The following is a 26,756-nucleotide window of genomic DNA, read 5'->3' as shown; positions in this document are numbered from 1 at the left end:
TTGAGTTTAATCCATCCTTCTTGAGGTTGGATCTACCCAATAAAAATAGTATATTTTTGCCGAGTCCCTCCATTCAAGTGAGTTTACATGCATCTATCAATCTCTGTTGTCTTCCTAAGAATGACAGGAGTTGGGTTGTTGGGACGGCGAAAAGTCTCCTCAAAGATACTCTTGTTTCTCCACATATCAGCATGTTACCATGAAAATAGTGTGTCAATCCTTATTGTGTGCTCCTGATATATTACCAAAGATCCAGTCCCTGCAAGTCAAAGAATAGAAGTTAGTAATATGAATAGAAGCCACTAGTAACATGAAGAATTGTCTCATCTTCCTGCCCACAAGCAGGATAAGTGGGTGAATTCCCATTCCACCATCTGCTTCTTCGGTAGTTTGTTAAGAGGCGTTCATGGGTAGCAATCCACATAAAGGTTTGGATTCAGTGAGGTCCATTCCAACTCCATAAACTTTTCCAATTTCCCTTAATGGAGAGGTTATTTCCTCGTTGTAGGTCATAGGCGCTTCGCACAATAAATTGACGAGTGCTTGTGCCGCTCCAACCTAACAAGTCCGGACCATCTGTATCCTACGGAGCCGGTAAAGTCACCAACTAGTTTACAATGGTATAAGGGAGATGCATGGTGAGGAAATTTATATCCCAATCTCCTGTCTCTGTTAGAATATCCTTCACAATAATCATTGTATCGATAGTATGTTGAGTAGAAAGATTCATAAGAGTGTGTCCACACGACATCCATTTATCAAGCCAAAAATTTATTTTTTGCCCATTTCCTACTTGCAAAACTGTGTGACTCCGGAATTGATCCCCAATACTAACCAAGGCATTCCATAAAGGAGAATCATAGGGTTGTTTGTTCATAGACACTCGAAGATCGTTGTTTCTACCATATTTGCTGTAAAGAACTTTGTGTAACAGCCCGGGCCCCTTTTCTACGTATTTAGTAGGCAATCCCGGCTGTCACCTCACGATCTTCTCCACCCCCCTCTCTAGTGGAGTTTTTGCCTTCCGTGGGAATCGAACCACGTACCCTGGGGTTCAAATACGTGTTCAATCCGTTCCCACTACCAATTGATACTTATTTTTGATTGTCACTTTGTTCAACTGTCGATAATCTATGCATAGCCTCATGCTTCCATCCTTCTTCTTTACCAAAAGTACCGGTGCACCCCAAGGTGATACACTGGGTCTAATAAATTTCTTTTCCAAAAGCTCCTCCAACTGTTTCTTTAATTGCTCTAACTCTGATGCTGGCATTCTATACGGCGCCATAGATATCGGACTAGTACCAGGCACTACTTCAATACTAAACTCAACCTCCCTCTCAGGTGGTAAATCTGATACATCTTCAGGAAAAACGTTCGGAAAATCACAAACAACAGGTAATTGACTCACTTCTGACTGCCCTACTAACTTCAGTGAGACAATCATGACAAACATTTCTGCGTGCTCCTTCGAGGATCTAATCACTTCACTACTACCCATAAGGTTTGGTTTCGGACTCTCATACGGTTTAGGGAAAATTATTGTCTTAGTACAACAGTTAATATGAACTCGATTAAACTCAAGTCAATTCATACCAAAAATCACGTCCACGTTACTCAAAGGAATACATACAAGGTCCATACCAAAATGTCTACCGAAAATAGTTACCGGACAATTAACACATACAAGCTTAGTCATAACCGAATCACTAGCCGGCGTTTCTATTACCATGCATTTCGACATAACAGTAGTTTCTAGATTAAGACGCTTCACACACCAAATAGAAATAAAGGAATGTGTAGCTCCAGTATCAATGATGGCACATAAAGGAGTATCATGAATGAAACACGTACCTCTGATAAGGTTATCTGTTACATTCGCGTCACCACCATCCAAAGCAAAGACCTTTCCACCATTCTTCTTAGGCTTCTTACATTTCGGGCTCTGGTGACCTTCTTCATTGCAGTTGAAGCATACAACATTTTTCTTGCACTCAAAAGATTTGTGACCAAATCCTCCACACCTATAGCACTTAACTTTCTCCTTATCATAATTCTCAGTAGTTTTCTTTCCACTACTTTCACCTTTCCTTTTCCCCTTGTTGTCATAAGGTTTCCAACGGTTCCCATCCTTGCCTTTCTTTTCATTAGCCATCTTGTAGTGGTTCGCTCTAGCTCTTCCATCTTCATCACATATACGACTCTTGTTTACCAATGTTGGAAAGTCTCTAATCTCAGAAAATCCGATCAAATGCTTAATCTCAGGCCTCAAACCACTCTCAAACTTCACACATTTATCATGCTCAGCCTCAACAGTATTGTAGTGTGGTGCGAACCTACACAAGGATTGAAACTTGACGGCATACTCTGCAACAGACATGTTACCTTATTTCAACTCCATAAACTCAATCACTTTTCTATTCTTCACATCAGCTGGAAAATACTTGATCAAAAATTCCCTCTTGAACATTGCCCAAGTAACCACAACACCTCCAACTCCAAGTCTCTGACTTGCGTTATCCCACCAATGGTCGGCTTCTTCTCTTAGCATATAAGTACCCAAAATAACCTTTTGTTCCTCAGTGCATCTCATGACCTTAAAGATCCTCTCAACATCCTCTAACCACTTCTGAGATCCCTCTGGATCGTATCCTCCAGCAAAAGTAGGTGGTTGATTCTTCAAGAATCTCTCGAGCCTTAACTCATCTTCATTACCTGTTCGGTTCTCTTGTGCTACTCTTTCCGCAGTCCGGTTGTCTGCATCCTGTGCAATGGCATTGGCCATATTAGCCAAGGCATCCACAATCATCCTCTTAGACATCTTCCTTACAATCAACCATCCAAACAACCATTAGAACTGAAAGCATGAACAGTGTTTCCTACACTTGTTACACACGAAGATGTTCTAAGCCTACTTGATCCGAGATGGATCGACCTTGCTATGATACCACTATTGTAACACCCTAACTAATACTACGCGCGCTAATTAAATATATGATACAAATGCATAGCATTAATTAGAGTATTACATTTAAAATATTAAAACACATAACATGCATAATTAACATATATTAATATTGCAGCGGAATCATATAAAACTTGTCCTATTCATCTATAAAGTAAGAGCAAGTTCATATCTCATAAAATAAATACTTTGAAATCATGCATATTTATAATATCCCAAGACATTAGTTCAACAGACTAATCCAAACATGCATAAGTATCACAGTCATAGTAGTAATACAGTCATCCGAATAACAAAATAATTTCGGCATAAGGCTCCAATACATAAATTCGAACATCATAAGCGACAAAAGATGAATCCTAAGGTGGTACAAGTATCAGAGCATCTAGACTATGACTCGGGTAATCTAGATACTAAACAAAATAGAAGTAGCCTAAAGCTATCCTCTCACCAAAAGAACTGGTAGCAATAAAGCGGCGCAACTAGATACGAGGCTCAAGGTTCTCAACCTGCAACTCTGGACCCCCAAAGGTCCAGCAATTACAAACAACAGAGGGTTAGTTATGAAATTCATACAAGTGCAAAAGTACGCATACTATACACTTAAATAGACAACACATATACTACTCAATTAAATATTTCTATCTAACTTCTCCAATATTTTCATACCATCATAGTCATCATAGAATCAAAGATTTATAAATATTCAAATAGTTATAAGTACACGGATCAATTATGTCAAATACCAAACATCTCACATAAGTGCACATATTACCTAATGCAACTAATGCCACATTTATGCAATGCCCCTAGCTTTACTAATGCATGCAGTATTTCATCATCATTTATTGGACCAACTGAATCCATATATTTTATCCACCACTAAAATATCTGCTATACTTTCAACCGCAGCTAAAGTATCTGCTCATCATACAATACGAATGATTGGAATGCTCAAGTATCATTTATCTACATCATCATCAAAGTGGATGCACAATCCAATAGTATTATAGAACACAATTCACATCATCACTAAATAAATGAATTGTTCATCTCTCATTAAAGACAAATAATACACAAACATATACATGGTAATTTACTTATAAACGTCAGTTCAAAACCATGTAAGTATGCCCAAACTAAGTCTTTAATAATAACAATTAATTTGATTCACTTAAGCATACGAACCTTATTAAATTATGGAAAATGCTAAACAGTGCCCCCGGGGCACTGGTTAAGCATTTAAAAATAGAAATTCTGTCTCGAAATGCGTGCATTCAATACATCAAAAGTATCAAAAGTTGTCTTTTCAATATTTATTTTATTTTTTATTTCCTTTTTTGGTATGCTTAACAAGTGCCCCGGGGGCACTGTTTAGCATGACCCTTAAATTATATATAGAAAGTATGCAATTTTTAAGTGAACTGTATAAACCAAGCTTCATCTTATATAACGGATTCCGGAATCGGAATCTACGCGAAAAACTGTGAAAAATAGGTTCCGGATAAGACACTGATGTTTCCAACCACTCAATTTGTTTTAAATTTTCCTCTAGTAGTCCTCCCTGGTGCGATGTTGGCTCCCAAATATTTATCAAAACTGATAACTGGCGTGTAACCTGTAGGCCGAACAATTTCACTTTTGAGTTGCTCATCGACATTCTTAGAGAAGAAAATTTGAGTCTTTTGGCTGTTAATCTTTTGACCTGACGCCTCACAAAAAAGGTCCAGACAATGCATAATACAATGAGCTTGTTCAATAGTTGCCTCTGCAAAAAGAAGAAGATCGTCAGCAAAGAGAAGATGAGAAATTTTGGGCCCCTGTCTACCCGCACACATTGGTTTCCAATAGTTAGCCTCCATCTGGTCAGAAATTATATGAGAAAGACGTTCCATACAAATAACAAACATGTAGGGCGACAAAAGGAGTGAAAGTGACACTTTTATTCCATAAAATTTTATAAGAAGGGGACGTGATACAATGATTAATAATATTAATAAGATTGAGAGGAAACTTACAATCATCCAGACATTTTTCAACAAAATTCCAATTTAGGCGGTCATATGCTTTTTCAAGATCAATTTTAATGGACATAAACATTTTGTTACCTTTCATATTTTTATCTATATTCCAACATGTATGATTTTATATAGAATGAAATGAGATAAGTTGTTTGCTCTAAAAGATGATTAACGTTTATGTTTTAACGAAGGAGAACTTTGTACATAATTTTTTTTCTCACATTAGAAAAATATTTTATAATGAGAAGATAAAATATTTTTCTTTCTTCTTTTTTTACATAGGCTCCCTCTATCGAAAATAATCTTATTTGAGATCTATGAAACGCTAAATGTGTATATTTATTAGAGTATATCTATTTTTTAGACCCGACCTGAGTTAACGTAGTGGATAATTATAATTTACAACTCAAGAAAGATTATACCGTAAAAAAAAATCAAGAAAGATTATGGTCACCAAACTACCACAACTCATTAGTCTTGAGAAACATAATTTGATAAGATGTTACGTACATCTTAATTAATGAATCATTATTTTATTATTATTATTATTAGTTTTGTTTACAATGTGCTGGGAGGACCTATAACATTCTACTCAAACCCCTCGCCACTAGATCAAACCTAGTGACTTCATTTATTTTATTATTATTATTATTAACATGTATTTATATTTAGTAAAATAAAAGGTATTTAGACATATGATGACAAATTTATTTTCAAAGATTTAACATCTCAATTATGTTTTGTTTATTTTTAGTTTGGATCGATTATGTTTGGCCCAATGCCTGATTTCCATGAATTTTCCTCTTTAGACCCTTCATATTACGCTCAAGCCCCCTATAGTTTCATTTTTACCCATGGTTGGTAAAATCACATTTTAAAATGTAAAATCGGACAATTTTACATTTTTAGGTATGAAAATCGAGTTAAATATGTTGTAAACTCGTGAGAAAAATTAATTTTGAAAAGTTAACTCGTAGTGAAATCGGTAAAATCAAGTTAATTTATTATTTTATCCGATTTTGAAGAAATTAACTTATTTATGTATAGCTGGAAGAGCCCAACTTGTCAAATCTATTATTCAAAGTATGTTGGTTTATAGCATATCAGTTTACTCTTGGCCTATTTCTTTACTCAAAACTATTGAATTTTGGTCAAGAAATTTCATTTGGAGTGGAGACATTAGTAAAAGAAAGCTTGTGACTGTGGCTTGGAAAAAAGTTTGCGTGCCTTATTCTGAAGGTGGTCTTAATGAAGCAGCCAATTTAAAGCTATGTTGGAATTTTTTACATTCTGAGGAAAGCTGGGCTTTGATTCTTAGAAATCGAGTTTTAAGAAATGTAATTATATGTATGGTTTAGGCAAAATGATGTATCACACACGATAATTTTTTCTTCATTATCAAATTAATTTATATTCACGGTTATTAAATTTACATATTGGACTTAGATATAAATAAACAAAAATATATATGTGTCTAGCTCAAACATAGACAAGAAAGATATTTGTATATTACTTTTATCTTAAAAAAAAAAAGTATATTACTTATATAAGTTATATTTCTTTTCTTTTTTTTTTATACATATTACTTATATTTCAGTCCACATAATATTTTGTAATTAACATAAATATTAATCTTGACCAAGATTTAAATCATACTCATATTCGATGCCACGACATGACTAGATATCTTTTTAGTTGATATGGAACATATATAAGAAACCAAACAAAATCATAATTTATCATGTAAAAATAAAGTAAAAGTATTAGTATACCGGAATATTATCATTTGTCTTATATGTAATGAGACTCTTAAATATTTTCCTATTATTTTGTTTAGGTAATAATATAATATTGTTTACTACTCTACTACTATAATATATTCTAAAGTATAAACTGATCAATATAACAAATATATTTTCTCTTTTACAGATAAGCATATTGACATGCCCCAAAATTCATACGTAGTCATTTTCATTTACATAGTCCCCACATAATTTATGTTCACCAAGATTTATTTCACAAAAGTAGGAATGTTAATTTGATCTATAAATGAGAATTTTTGTGGGAACTATTTTGATTGGGGACTAAAAAATGGTAAAACAAAAATTCTGCAGGGATGAAGATGGAGGGAAAAGTCCTTGAAAGAAAATTTGGAGATGGGGATGAAATTTCGTCCCCAATCCGCAAAAACATTTTATTAAATTAACCTTTGCAAAAGGCATATTTGCATGGTCGATGCACTTATAAATTAACATGAGATCCTACGTTTTTTAATACCAAAAAATGTGGTACTAGATTGGATCCTTCAGAATAAATTTAATGTGCGTTCATAATTGTAAATAACTGTTGAATCACGTTATTTGGTTTCTTCATTTTGCTGTAACTTTGTTGTAAGTCGCTTAGTTGTGTGTGTATTAAAAATGTTTGGATTTCCCAAATAGATCATTGTGTTCGGTAGAAATATATTACATGAATAGCAACTAAATAAATAAGTCTGAGTTCTGTGAGCTTAATTCAGTTAGTATGACATTATATTATATATGTATGGGTCGATGTTCGAACTCTGGTCATCCCACTTTTTACCTTAAGGGTGAAATTTCTAACCACTAAACTACTTAACCCTAAATTAAAAAAAAGGTAAGTTTGAGCATTGTATATTCTACTGCATATTTTTACTTAAAAAATTATGATATTAAATTTATAGATTCTTATTCTGCCACTTGAGCAGGGATGGCCCAAAGGTAAGGTAACTCAAGCAAGAGTTTTAAACTCCCAAAATATTTTAAAAAAATATACTAAGAAAAAAAATACCTCATAAGTCATAAGCTCATTTTTGTTTAGAGTAGAAAAAAAAAACCCCACTGAGAAAAACAAAAAGGTCTATAAGATTAGTGGTCCCGTGATAAAAATGAGACAACAACTTTGTAACTTTTAAAGAATTCAAACAACTATGACCTTTAAATCTCTCTTTATTGGAACTAGAATTAATAAAATTTTATTTTAATTCATCAACATCTCAACAAATATTAAATGTATTGAAAAAGTTCTAACAAAAAAATGTATTGAAAAAGAAATTAATGTTAAATAAAATTTATTATGATAATATAAATGAGTCTAGCTTATAGAGTTGCAGGAAGCAAAGCCTCAACAAGCTCATGAGCCAACGTGGTAGCTGTGATTCTCCTCTATTAGATAGTGGCATTACAATATTGATGTAGTTACTTTTATCTATGTCTCTTTGAGAAGAGCTTTGGTTTTTCAAGATTCTTTCTGTTGACTTCTATTTAAATGATATAACTAATTGTGGCAGAACTGTGGAGTGCTCTGGTTTCCAAGGTAGCACTGTGAACAATTCGTTTAGTTTTGAGAAAGGTAGGTGTTGGATATTTGTGTGTTGGCCTCATTTTGCTAAAACAAATATACAAGCAAGATGTTGGACCAAATGTTTCAACATGTTGGGTACAAAAAATGTTGGACCAAATGTTTAAACATGTTTGGGTACAACAGTCAGATTGCCCAAATCTCGCGCATTTATTACACGTATCTACTATATATGGAAATCCACTCTACAAACGTGTATATCAAGATTTGATCTGATCAAGACGTTATTAGTGAAGATATGTTCTTATCATGACTTAATGGAATGATTAACACATTGTTTATTTCCTAAAGAGGATCAACCATTTTAGGAAAGTTTTTATTAAGGTCTGATTTGCTTAGCCGGACGTGACTCAAAGACCAGCTGTGTTCTGAAGGTTATCTTGGAAGATCAGGAGCGTGCTAGCTCTGTCTATATAAAGAAGACTCAAGGCCAATATTTTATTAACCGAAACCATTGTTCATCAAAGATGTAGTCTTTAGGGTTTCGTGTATTTGAGCCACTCTCTAGGAGAGTTGGTGTAAGTGAACCACTCGGGTTGTGAGATGGTCACTATGTCCTCACTCAGAAACCTTTAGGTAATGAGTAGAGTTTTGTAATATCTCTGAAGCTTTTAAGCAAGGAGATAGTGTTTGTGAGCCTCTCACGTATTGGTTTAATACTTGAGTAGGACGGTGTTTTATTGAGTTGTAATGTTTTAAGGTTACTCCTATGCTTTGAAGTACGGAGTTAACTGTGTGTGATTTACTTGAAGCTTTTAAGCAAGAGTAAAATATGTCATGGTGATTGTCACCACACTGTATTCAACATTATATGAACAACACAGGTTGTGTTGGTTGTGTGGAAGTGAGATGGGATCTCATGTCTAGGAGTTCCTAGGCAGAAGTTGCATGAGTAGTGTCGAGGTCATAAGACGTAAACCTAAGGTTTGCTGGAGGTCTTAGTGTAAGACGTAAACCGAGGGTTTGCTGGAGGTCTTAGTGTAAGACGTAAATTCAAAGGGTTTGCTGGAGGTCTTAGTGACTAGAGCTATTAGTGGATTTCCTTCCTGGATTGGTATCCCCCAGAGTAGGCAGATTGGCTGAACTGGGTTAACAATTTCCTGTGCAGTTTATTTACTTGTTGATTTTATTATGTTGCGTAAGATGTTCCAACATTAAGTATGACATTCTCTTTATATTGAATGTTGGAACATCTGATCGAACATTATTCCTCAGTATCCGTTTTTTTAATGTTATATGCCTTGCCGTGTTATTCATGTCAGATCAGATGTCTCGACATTCTATACAACATCTGGTTCTGCTATACCAGAATTTCAGTATGCTACTTTCATGAGTTTTGTTCATCTGATAAGGAGGGAGGATTTCGAGCAGAGACTTTATTCTCCTCCTCTTTCACATTAAGTAATTCTCTTTCACTCACCTATCATTGCTTAATCTGTTTGCTATTACAAGATGTTTCAATTGGCGGTGTTTGGTTACATAATCTCTGTACTTAGTTCAGAGGTAATGACTCCACTTTAAGACACATTGTTTTCTATGTCATTCGGTTCTAAATTAAACTTTTCATGTTATTTTGCTAGTTCGAAATTTCATTTGTTTTATGTTCTGAATGTGTTGGCTTATAAGTGCTATAACATTTAATCTTGGTGAGTAAATATTTAGGGTATTCATATTTAACCTGTTAGTTGAGCTTTTTGTCCTCTTCTTCTGACCCATGACATCTTAGTTTTTTGTTTGACGTAATGGATCTTTGAAGTTTGAATGTTGTTTTCTCTGTGCCTGTATATTAATATCAATTGAATTCACTCAGATTCAGTTCAAAATATTCCTAATTTTATTGTCAATTGAAGTTGCAATGTCTTATGGCAGTAACTGCTTAGTCGTGATAGGTGAGTGATAGTGTTGCAGTTAACTAATGTCTATGGAGGGAAAGTGAGAGCTATGAAGTATTGAATAAGCTACTCCATGTCTTATTTGACATCTCTGTAGTTCTTTTATTTGACATCAGTTGATTTCACTTTTTCAATTAATTTACCTAATTTTGTGGTTTCTTAACCCTACACATTGAATAAAGATTCCTTTTAGATGTCAATTATTCAGGGTTGGCTTGTATTCTGGTAATATATTGTTCATCTATATAATTTGCTTTTTGTTATAATAGGTGAAAAAATTATGCAAAGGACAAGCATGATGTTGTCTAGTTTTGGCTGGAGAAAGGCAAGCTCCATGAGTATCTTGTGTGCAAACATTATTTTGATGTAAGTTGAACATCTTATTTAGAATTGTTATTGTTATTGCGCGCCAACATGATTAATTTGGAGTTAAGTGTCATGATATTTAAGTATGTAGATTGAAAATTATGTACTTGTTTGCTTGCACTTGCACAATATTGCCCTGAACTTTCACAAACATATTGTAATACTGTTTTGATTTAACTTTCACATACTATCTTTTTATATTGTTTTTCCAAACATATTGTACCTCTTTGCCAAGAATATTGTAATGCTGTTTTGATATACATATCAGAATATGTATTTCATTACTTATATTTGCCTTGTTATGGCTTGATTTTTAATTTTGGATGGTTCTAGCTGTTATGTTTATATATATATATATATATATCTTGCTGGCCTGTGGGTTAGATTTTTTTTTTTAAAAAAAAAACGCAGCATTTTTAATATACAAATGCAGGATATTGTTTAAAAAAAAAAAAAAAAAGAAGTGAGGATTTCACATCTGGTGGAAATCTTGGCCAGATGTCAAAAGTCCAATTTAATTTTTTTAAAAAAATAATTGAAAAAATGGTCAGCTGAAGCACGAGAACAGAGGTAAAAAGTGTTGATTTTACATCTGGCGTAAGTCAGATGTAAAACGCGTAAACTTACTACATCTTGTGCGTCTACATCTGACAGGCTTCAGATGTAAAATGAGTTTTTGGCCAGATGTAAAAAATATTTTCTGTACTAGTGTAAACATAACTGTCTAACCATATTTATATATGAATAGATATTAGGGCTTATGTATTTAATACGAGACTCCTAGCAACAAATTATTCCATTAGAAAATTAGTCATGCACCAAAATAATGTCACATTTAGAAGAAAATCACATGTAAAAAAAATTGTATTTTATTCTTTTTTAATAAATTAAGTGTAAAAAAAACTGAATTTAGCCAAATTCATTATTTCTTAATTCATATGTCTAATTCTAAAAGAACGGGAGCGGAGAGAATACTAATTACTTTTGTCGGCAAAAATAAGTATTAAATGTTTATATAAATATTATATAAGATTAATATTGTGATATTTTTTTTTTTGAAGAACTTTAATATTGTGATATTTCAAGTGTGAATTAAAAAAGTTTCGCATTAAATAAAAAAGTTGAGGGTTAAACTCCACCTTAATTAGAGTTTTGGACGAAGATGTGACTCAAAGAGTCTCTTGATCTCTTTTTATCTAATCCAGTAATGGTCATGAAAAGTCAGAGACTAGAAAGATAGATGTTAAAAGTATCTCAAGTGCAGGGTCGGTTCAACACTAAATGAAGTCTAAAACAAATTTTAAAGTGAGGTCTTTTGAAACAAAATTATTTTTTTATATGATAATATAAAAAAATAATTTAGGGTTCAAAATGGTTTCTGATCCTTTGGCTTGTCCCCTAAAACAAAGAACAGTGAAACAATGAAGAATCAATGAAAAGCAAGAAATATAAATTAGGGGTTTTAGGGTTCAAAATGAAGAGTGAGTAACGAACCAGTGTATCACATACCTGATTATTGAAAGAATAATGCTTAATGCAACGAAAATTTCAACCACGAATTCCACGATTCGGTGATGTGTTTCATTTAACCAGTTAAATTTCCAAAAGATTGTGGGGCCCATGAAGTGTTGTGTATCTTCAACCTTCCTCACCTCAATAATTTTGTAAAAAAATAAAGGGTCATGCTAAACGGTGCCCCCGGGCACTTGTTAAGCATACCTAAAAAGGAAATAAAAAATAAAATTTATATTAAATACACGCATTTCAAGACAGAAATTCTATTTTAACATGCTTAACTAGTGCCCGGGGCACTGTTTAGCATTTTCCAAAAATAAAATAAAATCACTTTCTACTCCCCTGTTGCTTCCCCATGATGACTCTTTAATTGGGCTTTCCTGTTGTTATTCTTTCCTCTCTTTCTCTCTTTCATATATTTTCCTTCAGTTGTCATTTGTGATTGTCTTTAACTACTAGTCATAAGGATTAGCCATGAAAACCTTATGGTAAGAAAAAAAGAAGCTTGTAAAAGTTGAAAGTAAGCATAAAGAAGAGATTAGTGATATCAGGCAAAAATGGTGGCAGCAAAACAAGTTTTATTGGTAGTGGCTATCCAAAAGAACCAAAACACATTCCAAGGATGTTAGATCTGTGGAAAACTGGAAATAGCTTTTCGGGAGAGACGGGTTACAACCACATAGTGGAAGAGCTTTTTGGCACCGCATCAAAATATAATAAGTAATTATTTAAAAAAGATAAAAAAGAAGTAGTGAAACACCACACGGTGCACACGCATAGTAGGCATTCGCAGGATTCGTGAATTAACCATTCGTAGTAAATAGCACTGCTCTTATTGAAAATTTGAATAGCATTAGAAATTAATAACCAAGAAAATTCATTCAAAAATTGATATTTACTGCAACCAGTATCACATATTAAAAGCACTACATTCCCTTATATTCTCTAAATTTTAATCACTAACTCCTACACCATTTTTAAGAAAACCACAGCAACAAATGTACCAAACAGAGACATACTCCAAACTATTATATACGTATGAGTTTTGAGGCAAGTAAGAAAACATAGAAAACATAAACAAATTTGAGAATAGAATCAGTATGAGAATAGATTCAGTATCTGTTCGTGTTTTCGGTCGGAGGGAGCGGAACGAGCTAAGAGCTTCGATTCGTTTCACTGAGCTTCGATTTGGGTTCAGTAAGCCTTGATTCTTCAATTAGGGATTGGAATTTGTGATTCGGTGAAACAGATCGGAGGGTAGGGTTCGAGAGAATGATTGAGAGAGAGAGAGAGATGTTGGCGCAGCTAAAGCTTTTCTCTTAACACACTTTGGCCTGCACAGGCCTAGCAGACAAGCAAGCAATCAAGGAAACACGCGCGCGCTGCACTGTCACTTTGGCCAAGCCAATGAGCACAGTTTCTGCAGGATCTACAATCCTTGTTGCTGCAACAATGGTGAATGAATGGAAAGGAAGAAAAGCACTTGTTTAACAGAGGAAGAAGAAGAAGATGATTAGGAAAAATAGAATCAGTTTTATTCATCCACAATGGGGAAAAGTAGTTGATTACAATCACTAATCATGAGCCAATTATTTATACTAGATCATCACAATGGTTGATGATTCTCTTAGGCCCTAACCAACTAACAACTTCCTAACTGACTCTAAAACACTCTAACAACCTAGGTAAATCAAAAACTAACTGAATCTAACAAACTCTATTAACAAACTAACTAACTTGCTTCTCAAGCAATTAGTTACACTTTCACTTTTGCTAGCATGCACACCAAGTCAGCTTATTCACAATATGAATTAACCATCTAGAGTCTTCTTAGATTCAACACACCCCCTTAATTCATGTTGTCCACTGTCTCAATTCCCATTTCACTTCTCAATTTTTCAAACACCTGCACTGTTACAGCCTTGGTTAACAAGTCTGCAACTTGCTCATCACTTCTGCAGTGCATTAGGGCCAAGTTACCATTGCTTACCTGTTCTCTTAAGTAATGGAACCTTAGCTCTATATGCTTGCTTCTTCCATGAGCAATAGGGTTCTTTGCAAGATTGATAGCAGACACATTATCAATCTTCAAAGTAACAGTTTCACACCTGTCTTGACTGATTTCCTCAATTAGGTTTTTCAACCAAATGGCTTGACAAGTGCTGAGTGATGCTGCTATATATTCAGCCTCACATGAGGATAAGGCCACTACAGGTTCCTTCTTTGAACACCATGATATTGGTGATCCACCATAGAAAAACATATAGCCAGCTGTTGATTTTCTATCTTCATGATCACCACACCAATTTGAATCTGTGTAGCCTATCAGCTTGCATTCTTTGCCTCTATCACTTGCAGGGAACATAATACCATAGTTTATGGTCCCTTTCACATATCTAAGTATTCTTTTCACTGCAATCAAGTGTGAACCTTTAGGCCTTTCCATGAACCTGCTAGCAATCCCTACACTGTAAGCCAAGTCTGGCCTTGTATTGCACAAATACCTCAGAGAACCAATCAGCTTTCTATAGAATGTAGGGTCTACATCCTCTTCTTCTGCACACTTAGTTAGCTGTGACCTTGGCTCAGCAGGTGACAATGCAACATTGCAATTGTCCATCTCAAATTTCTTCAAAATCTCTGATGCATATATAGTCTGGTGCATTAAGATTCCTTGTTCATTCCTCAGAAACTCAATGCCTAGAAAATATGTCATGAGGCCTAGATCTGTCATTTCAAACTCTTCCTTCAAGTCACCCTTGAACTCACTAATATAAGATTCATTGCTTCCTGTGATAAGCAAATCATCTACATATAGACAAATTATAATGACTCCCTTTGCAGCATCTTTCTTGACATACACTCCATGTTCTGTGACACATTTCTTAAATCCTATTTCATTTAAGAATTTGTCAATCCTTTTGTTCCAGGCTCTTGGAGCTTGTTTCAGACCATAGAGTGCCTTCTTAAGCTTATACACCTTAAGCTCTTGACCTTTCACTTCATAACCAGGTGGCTGGGCAACATACACTTCCTCTTCTATAGGACCATTCAGAAATGCTGACTTCACATCCATTTGATACATTGGCCAATCATTTAGGTTAGCAAGAGCAGTTACTAACCTAATTGTTTCCATTCTAGTAACATGTGCAAATACTTCATCATAGTCAATACCTTCTTTCTGAAGAAATCCCTTTGCCACTAGTCTTGCTTTGTATCTGGTTATTTCACCCTTTGAGTTCACTTTCAGCTTGTAAACCCACTTTACATCTATTGCTTTCTTTCTCTGTGGAAGATCCACCAGCTCCCATGTTTGATTGCTTTCAATTGAATCCAATTCTTCTTTCATAGCACATCTCCACTTTTCACTTTGTAGAGCACTATGCACATCAATTGGTTCAGATTCAGCCATGAATGCTAAATGGATCAACTCACCATCATTATTCACTTGACCATCTGAGTTCATTTCACATTCTTGTAGTCTTGCTGGTAGAACTCTAGGCCTGTTTGATCTTCTCACCTCAGGAACTGGTTGATTTACTTGTTCTTCACTCATCTCTTCAATCATCACACTAGTTGACTTCTTTCTGTCATTAGTGTTCCAGTCCCATTCCTTAAGCTCATCAATTATTACATCTCTACTGATCACCACATTGTTGTTGATTGGATCATAGAGTTTGTAACCTCCAGTTGAGTGATAACCAACCAATATCATCATTGTTGACTTATCATCCAGCTTCTTTCTCAATTGATCAGGTGTGTGTCTGAAGGCTAGTGAACCAAACACTCTCATATGATTCACATTTGGCTTGTGTCCTAACCAACATTCCTCTGGTGTGATACCCTTCAATCTCTTTGTAGGGCATCTGTTCAATGTGTAAGTAACAGTAGAAACTGCTTCACCCCATAACTCTTTAGGTAAATGCTTTCCCTTCAACATACATCTCACCATATCCATTATAGTTCTATTTTTTCTTTCAGCAGTCCCATTTTGCTGTGGAGTATATGGTGGGACTATGTCATGTACAATGCCTTCATTGTCACAGTATTTTGTAAATTCATGTGATACATACTCTTCACCCCCATCTGTTCTTAGGGTTTTGAGTCTCTTACCACTTTGTCTTTCAACTGTAGCTTTAAATTTCTTAAAAATTTCAAACACATCACTTTTCTTACTTATCAAGTAAGTCCATAGTTTTCTGCTAAAGTCATCTATGAAACTTACAAAATACCTGTTACCTCCAATTGAATTCACTTGCATTGGACCACATACATCTGAATACACCACTTCAAGTACACCATTGGTTTTACTTGCTGCATGCTTGCTGAAGCTTCCTCTGTGCTGCTTTGACTGCACACACTCTTCACAAATCTCTTCAGGCACTTGCAGGCTTGGCAAGCCTGTCACCATCTTTGATTTTTGCAGTAAGCTGAGGTCCTTGAAATTCAAGTGCCCCATTCTATAGTGCCATCTCCATTCTTCTCTGCTTGATGCAGTCATCAAGCACTTGTGATTCAGAACATTGAGCCCAATCTTGAATGTCCTATTCTTTGACATTTCAGTTTTTAACATCAAGTTACCTTTAGTGTTGTACACTTTCAGCAACCTATTCTCCATTACAATTCTGTAATCTTTCTCTAGCAATTGGCCTATACTGAGTAGATTACATTTCATACCTGGTATGTACAATACACCAGAAATCACTGAACACTTGCCATCCTTTCTTTTGATGGTTACATCACCAATAGCTTGTACTGCAAGGCTGCTATTGTCTGCAAACTTAACATTGTGATTCTGAGTAGCCTTTAAGCTTGTGAACCAATCTTTCCTCCCTGTCATGTGTGTTGTACATCCAGTATCAAGATACCACTTCTCTTGAAGGTCACTTTCATCTTTTGTAGTTACAAGAAGCATAACTGAGCCTTCATCATCATCATAATTTCTAGCCATTTTGGCTTCAGCATCACTTGATTCCTCTCTGAACCTACATTCATCTGCAAAATGACCATAATTTTGGCAATTATAGCATTGAATGTGTTTCTTATCAAACTTGCCTCTTCCACCTCTGCCACCTCTTCCACCTCTTCCACCTCCATTGTAACCACCTCTACCACCATTGAACTGTTTCTTCTGATTTCCACCTCCTTTGGTATCTTGATTCTCTTTTCCATTTCCATTCTGATAACTATCTTTTCCCTTATTGCCTTGCCATTTTCCCTTTCCTTTCTTATTCTTGTTACCCTGTTGAACTTGTAATGCTACCTCACCATTGGATTTATCAGAATTTCTCTGATTCATCCTTTGCTCATGTGCTTCTAAAGACCCTTGCAGTTCCTCAACCTTGATACTGTCAAGATCCTTAGACTCTTCTATAGCAGCTACCACATAGTCAAACTTAGGAGTTAAAGATCTCAATATCTTTTCAACTCTCATTGTACCAGACACAATTTCACCACATGCTTTCATTTCATTAACTAATTTTGCAATCTTTGTAAAGAATTCACTTACAGTTTCCTTCTCTTCCATTTGTAGCTGTGCAAACTTGCTTCTTAGGGTTTGTAGCTTCACTTTCTTCACCTTCTGATCTCCAGCATAAGCTGTAGCCAAGATATCCCAAGCTTGCTTAGCTGATTCACAATCTCCAACCTTTTCAAAGATATCAGGGCTTACACTTTGATGGATTATGAACAATGCCTTGTAGTCTTTCTTCTTCAATTCTTTGTGTTGAGTTCTTTGAACCTCTGTTGCACCTTCTGAGAGTGATTCCACACCATTAATCACTTGATCCATCACATCTTGATAATTGAACAAGACTTTCATCTGTTTGCTCCAATTATCATAATTCTTTCCATCCAAGACTAGAAGATTCGCAGGGAATTGACCATTGTTGAAGGTTGCCATGGTTAAAGCACGAACCAGGCTTGTTGGTGAATGAATGGAAAGGAAGAAAAGCACTTGTTTAACAGAGGAAGAAGAAGATGATTAGGAAAAATAGAATCAGTTTTATTCATCCACAATGGGGAAAAGTAGTTGATTACAATCACTAATCATGAGCCAATTATTTATACTAGATCATCACAATGGTTGATGATTCTCTTAGGCCCTAACCAACTAACAACTTCCTAACTGACTCTAAAACACTCTAACAACCTAGGTAAATCAAAAACTAACTGAATCTAACAAACTCTATTAACAAACTAACTAACTTGCTTCTCAAGCAATTAGTTACACTTTCACTTTTGCTAGCTTGCACACCAAGTCAGCTTATTCACAATATGAATTAACCATCTAGAGTCTTCTTAGATTCAACAAGAGAGAGAGAGAGAACGAGTTCCATCGAGTGAGAGGGTGAACGATTTGCTGAAACAGAGAAGATTTCTTGAACGAGTTCGATCGATTTGGTGAATTGAAAGCTAGGGTTCGGTTTGGTCTTTGCGTGCGTGAAGCTGATGAGAGAAGATTAGGTTTTTTTTTTTTTTCGTGCGTGAAGCTGATGAGAGAAGATTATAATAATTTCCATTCAAATAAAAAAAATCATTTAAGACTTTTTATATCTGGGCATATAATGGGCTAGATGTAAACTTATTTTAGACAATTGTCGCAATAATTACAGGATTGCCACCGCGTTTAGCTTTTCATCTGGGGATATTTTGATCAGATGTAATAAGTTGTGTCTATGTATTTTTCACATCAATTACAATTGAAACCAGATGTAAATAGTACTTCATGTTACTTTTTACATCTGGTATTTCTTCCACTGATGTAAACATTTTTAGTAATAAGTGATAATTCTACTAGTGTTATTAACATCAAATGCAGTGAGAAGGACATACCAAAAAATTATAGTTTTGGTCACTAAACTATGGATCTAAATTTCCTACTTTAGTACCACTCTTGTAAATTTTTTGTGATTGCAACGTTAAATATGTGTTATCACTAGTTTTCCTACTTAAGTTTTTTAATTACAGTCATTATAGTTTTAAAACATATTTGATGATTTTTATTCTTTGGAGCAACACCAAACAAACAGTTTCCAGTAACTACTTAAAGTAGTAATATTTATTGTGCAGGGCATACCACTAAATTGAATAAGAAATTAAATGCTCAATTTCAACTCTTAGTCAAAGTACTCCTGCAAATAAGGGCTATAAATTCTATAGATAGGTGATGGAATTGATATCATATAAACACAATTTTGTTCAAAAAAAAAACTCACTGTTATTTTGCTTTCCATCAATTGCATTTTCAAGAATGTCATCGTCTTCAAACAACTTCAATAACATGACTCCATTCAATAGCACCCTGGAAATAAACTACATTACATTTCTTCAAATTAACTTAAACCAAATTCTAACTTAGCTATATGACATAGATGAGAACACTACATATGCCATAGCTCATCAATGAACCAAAGGGAAAGGGAATCCGCTGAGGTGGAGGATAAACCACAGAAGTCACTGAATGAGAAACAACAGGAGAACCAAGAGTTGCTCATTAGATGTATTGCAAAACATCTAGGCTTTGCTGGGAATAGACCAATTGCTGCCTGTATCATATACAAATGCCTCCTGCATTGGAGATCATTTGAAGTTGAGTGTACCAGCGTATAATCCAAACTATAGGCCATGCAATTGAGGTTTAAAATGCTCAACTTTCATGTGATAGTTCTTTTTTCTTCTCACACTCCTTCCTTAACAAATTTATTTTCACTAAAATATGTTTTTTTTTTTGCTCTTGTTCATAGCATCTTCACCATTATCATCAAACCTAAACCTAAGCTTTCTTTTAACACAGGTTTTCCTCCTAGAATAAACAAACTTCTCAATATAGGTTGACATGCCATTCTTTGAGTTTCTTCTTTCACGTTGGAAGCAAGAATGACCTGGAAATGGAGTTCTACTCTTATCTCCATTGTCCACTTGGTTTGCAAATGACACCTGCATAAAAATAAATAAGACATAAATTGATATTTATTAACTCAAACAAATTAATGATACAAACTAATATAAAAAATATACAATACATTTTTACGCACTCGTCCATCAACAAATTAGGAAGACAGACCTGAATCAACATCACCATCAGCAGGTTCTTTAGATTCACAGGAAGAATAATAAAGAATTTCTTGACCAAAAAAAAAAAAGAAAGAATAATAAAGAATTTGGCCTTCACTCAACTCCTCTTTGATAGACTCATAATTTGGAGTTTCAATCTGTTTGAGTATACCATAATCAGCAGATAAATCAAACGATGAAACAATACACAACAGATTTAAATTAGAGATTCAAGATACCAACAAAGTTATCAACATTTGGGATAAACTCGTCAAAGAACATGTTCACAACACCAACTTCGTTGCATCACCGTAAAAGCACTCCATCTCATCTGGATATAAGGAAGAGCTCTCTCCCTGCAAAACACATTATACAATGTCTTTAAATATGAACAGCTATAACCAGAAAAATAAAGATTTCACAACCCACCATTGATAACAAAAGAGGACAAGTCTCCACAGCCAAATTCTGAACATCTTTATCAAAGACAAACACAACTACACGATCACTCAACATCAATAATTTATTAGAAATGAAACAAACATGTTCTTGAATGCTTCGACCTCAGGTATATCTGGATTAATCAATATCCTTGTAGTGTTAATGACATTTTGGATGGATGCTTTGTCTGGACACAACTAATTCAATCAGTGGAAAATTTGAGAAGTTACTAATTCAAATATAATAATACATTATCTCTAAAAATTTTAAATTTTGCAAGTTTTCCCCATTTTCTTGTTCAACTCGTCAACCTAATCACCAAACAAAGCACATTCACACTTACCACTGTTTATCATAACTATGACCAAAATTAAACAAAACAATTATAATACTGCAAAATAAAATTTGCGATGATTACACTATAAATATAACATTTACCTATGATCAGTAAGCTCAACGACGACCATTTTAGTAATCTTACCATCCCTAGCACCACCAGAAAGCTTGGCCAATCTTTCCTGCAATTTCTCCTTGTCATAATCTGAAGTACTATTTTCAACCGCCGACCTAATCTGTAAACAAAACCCATCACATGAAACACTTCATAAGAAACATCAATGAAAAACCAGACCTATTTCTATATGAAAATGGTAAAATCAAATTGAATAGGAGATTCAAACAAACCTGCTCACATCTTTCCTCGATAGCTTTCTTATCACCGGCACCGTCAAGAATGACAGTGTCATCTTTGGAAATTGTAATCTAAAAGATTAAGAAACTTAGTTTAGGTTGTCTACATTATTTGACCTTGTATTCTCATATTATAATGCTAAACATGTTGAGGAATTAGTGAAAAATTAATTTTAGCTAATCCAAATAACTCAAGGAAAGTCTGCATCCTTTACCAAAACCAAAAATTCATGAACATTAACCAATAAAGAGTACCAAAACCCAACCGTGCATTAAAATTAACAATAAGCAAAATTGTTACCAAAACCCAACTGCACATACCTAAGAGTAAGACCATGCAACAAATACCAAATCAAATAAGCAAAACTAAGAATCCAAAATTTTAAAGTACCTTAGAACTAATATGCTACAGATAGGGAAAACAAACCTTGATTCCAGCGCGAAGCTAATTTAGGATAAGAATTGCAAGGGCATCACTTTCCACATCTTCAGCAACAATCAATAAAGGTATAACCATCTATGAACAATAATCAACAAATCAGAATATGCAGAATACATGTGTAAATAAAGATATAACCAACCATCAATGAAATTACAACCAAAGATATAAGATAGAATTGTAAAAATCACTAACCTCTCTAAAACCCTAACTATACTCTGTTGGTCTCAATTTGTGCATTGCAACTCTTACCCATCCCCAATTTATAGACAAGTGGATCAGAGGAAATTCAACCAGGAGGGAAAATTATACATAATTCAAAATTCAAAACGATTCTAAACTTGATTAGGGGGGAAAATAAGAACATGCAATTCGACCTCCACCATATGAAACTACACCAGATGAACCCATCAGACTAATCAATAAAAAAACGATACAAAAAGACCAGATTCATTGAATCTTCTGAGTCGGAATCTAGCAACCGCCGGTCTATGGATACATAGCTTCCTCTAGCGGCAGGAAAAAAAAATAAGAAAGAAAAGATATAAACTTGCAAAAATAGAAGAGCATGGCCCACCAATTTTCAATCCGACGTGGCATAGCTAACTACAATCTACAGTGATCATTTTTCTGTTTCTATGTGTCAAGTATATGGATTTCAGCCAAATAAATTATTCAAAAAATAAAATAAAATATTCAACCAAATAAAGCGAAGTTGATTATAAGGTTAGCATGCTATACAGAAATCATGCAATGGCAATGATCATTCCCTAGAAACAGAAAGATGACTGGAAACTGGAACAATAAAGCATAAATTACATGAAATTTCTGACCACATTATAATCTGTGCAATTGATATTATTAGACTGTTTCCTTTTGGGGAGGGTGTTTAACTAATACACATAAAGTTACTCCATTTTCTTGTGTCGAAATATACTATACAGCTGAATTATTTTAATTTTAATATAATACAACAATCAAAGTCAGCCTAAGGAACTTTAATTCTACAACTCGATAAAACCTGTTCCTGTATATGCTCACTTCTTTTCCAAGCTTTAATTTAAGAGATCATACCTCCAATTGATTGGCAAATCTGAGATCCAAGAGCTGCAACTCTCTGCTTCAGCTTTAAGAACCGAACTAGGCTCACTATAAATAACTTAACAGCTAAGATTTAAGTTTTGCAAATCTTTCTCTCACAGCACAAGCTATCTTCCACTCATCGATGCTCGCCAAACCTTCAATTATCTTCAGCCTCACCTTGATATACGGTATAAAACCTCTTTCTGTCATCCCCATAACAACCTTTGCAGCCAAAACATACTCACGTCTCGCCAAGCAACCTTCAACCACCAACTCATAACTCTCAAATCCGACAGAGTTTCCCTCTTTCTCCAGGAACTCAATCACCTCAACAGCTTTCCATATCTCCTTGTTTGTCCGTAATGCTGTCAAGAATTTCACCACTGTTCCATGGTCTGGGGTCAAACCATATTTCTCCACCATTTGCTTCATTAAATCTTGAGCGTCAGAAGTCCTTCGAGCTTTGCACATTGCACCAATTACAATGTCGTAACTATTTGAATCGGGAATACATCCTGCTCCACCCATACCCTTCAACACATTAACTGCCTCCACTAACTGATCAACAGCACAAAGAGATGATAGTAGATAATTACAAGTACCACAGTCAGGATGATATCCAATTGATTGCATCTCGAGTAAAATATTAGCCACAGAATGCGACAGACATCGCCGGTCCAACCAAGCAGATGAGAGGAGAACATGAGTCTGAGGAACTGGTAAGCAACCAGAACGTAGAGTCCGTTGTAGGATAGCGAGTGCAAGAGGAAGGGGGTGAGAACTTTGGAGGGTGTAGGAAAGAAGGTAGGAATAGGTTAGCCGGGGCTTATAGCGTGGTCTGATGGATATAAAAGATTGCATCATTTCATCAACAATTTGCACTTGTAAGTTCTGCGGAAAAGACGATAAAAAAAAGAAAGGATTTGAATTTTGGGATCGAGACAACACAGTGGAAATGATATCAGGAATTTTAACATAGTTTTTGGCTTCTACTTCAGCTCTAACAGTCTGTTCAAGCTTTTGCAGTGAAGAAGAAGCTGAATGAAGTGAAGAACATTGGTTCAGACTAAGGAAGAAATGACGAACAAGTCTATGGCACATTGCTTCTCCAATCTCCAGTATTGATACACTAATAGAGTACTGGAGCACTTTGTGACACATTCGCAGTATTGATCTAAGATTAAAAAAATAATATGTTTTAATTAATCAAATAAGGATCGTGCAATATTGATCTAAGATTATCAAAATCAGAGGAATAATTTATGAATAACTAACAATGAATGAATGAATATCGATGATGTATGTGTAATTGAAACGCAAAGATCTAAGAAAACGAACGGAATCGAAAGGAAAGAGCGAGAATGTGTTAGATCTAATAACGATATATGGAAATGGAGAGATTGAAGATGAAAAAATGAGAGGAAGAAAATACCTGAAGTGAACGTGCAGAGAAAGGAGATTTGGTTGTTGAGCGCCGAAGAAATGGGGTGGAGACCGTGGAGTGGAGAAGAGGGAGTAAATGAGGAGGCAAGGATTGTGATTGTGATTGTGATTGTGAGTGGGAAATAAACAATCGATATTTATTGAGGAACAGACTTGCTCATTTTAACGTGTTCTTCGGTGGACAAAATTTAGGAGTTGAGATTAATTTTTTGAAATAATTGGAATTAGGCGAGGTTGTCCATCCCACACTAAAATCTTCAATTTTTAATTATACAGGTGGAAAATTTTCGGTTAAATCTATACAAACATGTTTTTCGCCTACCTAATCATACACCAACATATTCGCAGGTTGAAGTGTCGATCTCTCATCTTGTGAGTCAATCAAGAAGTTCATTTATACTTCTTTCTTCGCAGAAATTTTCGCATGTCTAAAAATATCAAAACACACATCTTTGATCGGGCATGTATGTATTTTGAACACTTGCTCCCTCGTTGATCCACGTCACCCCCTCTTTGAAAATAACTTACTCCCTCCGTCCCATATTATAAGCAAAAAAAATCACTTTTTCATGTCCCAAATTATAAGCAAAAAAACTAACTTTTATCATTTTCAAAATAAACTTTTACTTAATTTACTCTCTCTCTTCTTTTTCCTATAATCAATAACCAATAAAAACTGTTTTTACATCTTCCCATGAAACTTATTTCAACAAACACACAAAAAGTCAACCTTGAAATTATCATATTTTACTTTTCTTAATAAGTGTGAAAATATTTTTTTTGCCTATATTATGAGACGGAGTAGTACCCTGTTATTAAAATGTTAACTCAAAAACTGTTGTTCTAACTTCTTCCATCCCACCAATAGTCAACACCTCTTTGGCATTCACAGCCATTATCTCCATCATATCCCTTGAGAGATTGTGCTTGAATACGAAACGGTTCCACTATTTTTTTCACAATGATGTCAAAGAGTTCAAAACAATTGTAATCGTCAATTACTCGTTAATGCTTGTCAAAGTGAATACATAATATACCGATTCAATCTAGTAAAACTTCACTGTCCAATGTACCAAAAAAAAAAAAAAAAAAAAAACTTCACTGTCCAACATTTGCACCTGCACTACACTATATACTACTAGAGATTTTAATTTAGGTGTTATAGGTCCATTCTTTAACCACAGCCAAATTTTAGTACTATATATTATGAGTTAGGATCCGTTGACACCAGGTGTCAAAATTTAGTTTGACACCAAATCTCCACCCTTTATTTCATTTAATCCAAAGGTCTAAAACAATCATTAAAATAATTCATAAATTCAAAGATCATGTGATTAGTCTCACAATCTTTCCCTAAATAGCATATTTGATTTGCCTCATCTCTCTTTATCTATCACTGGACTGATAGGGAGGAACAATCACCTACACAAAATTCATTATCATCACCGTTCTTTAGTTGTTTCCTCTAATTTTGTATCAGCATCCATGCCTGCCAGTTTTTTGTTTTGGAAATTGATTGCTGAATTTTCGGTGCAAAATTCTGGTTCTGGCTGCGGTTGGTTTCGTTGCTGTTTTGGAGCTTTCTCGGCCTATTTTTTTGCTTCTCTACTCTAGTTTGTTTGGTTGCTTTTGTTTTGGGGAGGTGATGAGTTTTAGTGTTGTTGCTTCCTCTTTTGTTTTTCCAGCGGGTTCTCTTTGTTTCAGTCTTGACCTCTTCGTGTATTGCTTGTACAAAAACTTTTAATTAACAAGAAAGTCTTAAGTTCCAAATATAAGATATAAAAAAAAAAAAATTAACATATCGGATGATAGAACAAATGTTACACGAGAGTGGTGTTAAAATATAGTGCTGGGATAAAATTGCAGAGAGATTTGTAACAAATATTTTTGCGGTGATAGAACAATAATCTTGATTCTTTTTGGGACAGATATTGGAAAAAATAAATAAAATTAATGATAATGCATAATCTTTTATTTTGGGAAAGATATATGAAATATTATAGGGAAAGATTGTGAGACTAATCACATGATCTTTGAATTTATGAATTATTTTAATGATTGTTTTAAGCCTTTGGATTAAATGAAATAAAGGGTGGAGATTTGGTGTTAAACTAAATTTTAACACCTGGTGTCAACGGATCCTAACTCATATATTATTATTTTTTAATTGAAACTAGTATCCGGACCCGTGCCAAGCACGGGTAAAATGAGACTAAAAAATTAACATTTTAATATTAAAATTTTCATCATTCTAAAATGAAAAACTATAACATAAAAAAAGTAGGATCCCGTATTTGTCAAAAATAAAATAAAATAAAATAAGATCCCGTATTAATATATAAATATAGTCAATTAAAATAGTTTTAAAATACAATTCAATTAAAATTGTACCTCTGATTTTTTATTTTACAGAAAATTAAACGTACAATTTTAATATATTTCCTGCGTGAATCACAAAAAAAAAA

General features: G+C 34.5%; 3 protein-coding genes across 32 annotated transcripts; all 3 read right to left on the bottom strand.

Moving 5' to 3' along the window:
* Window positions 1-1,066: 1,066 nt before the first annotated feature.
* Window positions 1,067-2,380, bottom strand: LOC123892211. The gene is made up of 2 exons (XM_045942025.1): window positions 1,634-2,380; window positions 1,067-1,546 (listed from the first exon to the last, which is right to left on the bottom strand). Exons 1-2 carry the CDS (start codon window positions 2,378-2,380, stop codon window positions 1,067-1,069), a joined length of 1,227 nt encoding a protein of 408 aa, XP_045797981.1.
* A 6-nt stretch (window positions 2,381-2,386) lies between these two features.
* Window positions 2,387-2,821, bottom strand: LOC123892210. Its single transcript, XM_045942024.1, has one exon. The coding sequence runs from the start codon at window positions 2,819-2,821 to the stop codon at window positions 2,387-2,389; it is 435 nt and encodes a 144-aa protein (XP_045797980.1).
* A 16,521-nt stretch (window positions 2,822-19,342) lies between these two features.
* Window positions 19,343-24,494, bottom strand: LOC123889115 (pentatricopeptide repeat-containing protein At1g06270-like). Of its 30 annotated transcripts, none has more exons than XM_045938336.1 (8): window positions 24,281-24,474; window positions 22,840-24,022; window positions 21,754-21,843; window positions 21,321-21,398; window positions 20,625-21,208; window positions 20,439-20,551; window positions 20,206-20,353; window positions 19,343-20,078 (listed from the first exon to the last, which is right to left on the bottom strand). In XM_045938336.1, exon 2 carries the CDS (start codon window positions 24,007-24,009, stop codon window positions 22,933-22,935), a length of 1,077 nt encoding a protein of 358 aa, XP_045794292.1. In that variant the 5' UTR covers window positions 24,010-24,022; window positions 24,281-24,474; the 3' UTR covers window positions 19,343-20,078; window positions 20,206-20,353; window positions 20,439-20,551; window positions 20,625-21,208; window positions 21,321-21,398; window positions 21,754-21,843; window positions 22,840-22,932. The 30 variants fall into 30 exon arrangements, 27 of the variants coding, with proteins under 27 accessions (XP_045794292.1, XP_045794272.1, XP_045794282.1 ...); XM_045938316.1 differs by having other exon boundaries at window positions 20,206-20,551; window positions 20,625-20,823; window positions 21,075-21,208; window positions 24,281-24,421; XM_045938326.1 differs by having other exon boundaries at window positions 21,075-21,208; window positions 24,281-24,421.
* Window positions 24,495-26,756: the final 2,262 nt, after the last annotated feature.

The sequence above is a fragment of the Trifolium pratense genome, linkage group LG6 (assembly GCF_020283565.1).
Source record: "Trifolium pratense cultivar HEN17-A07 linkage group LG6, ARS_RC_1.1, whole genome shotgun sequence".
In the NCBI taxonomy this organism is placed as follows: domain Eukaryota; kingdom Viridiplantae; phylum Streptophyta; class Magnoliopsida; order Fabales; family Fabaceae; genus Trifolium; species Trifolium pratense.
Note: the sequence above shows the minus strand (reverse complement) of the source record. Positions and strands in the feature narration are given on the sequence as shown.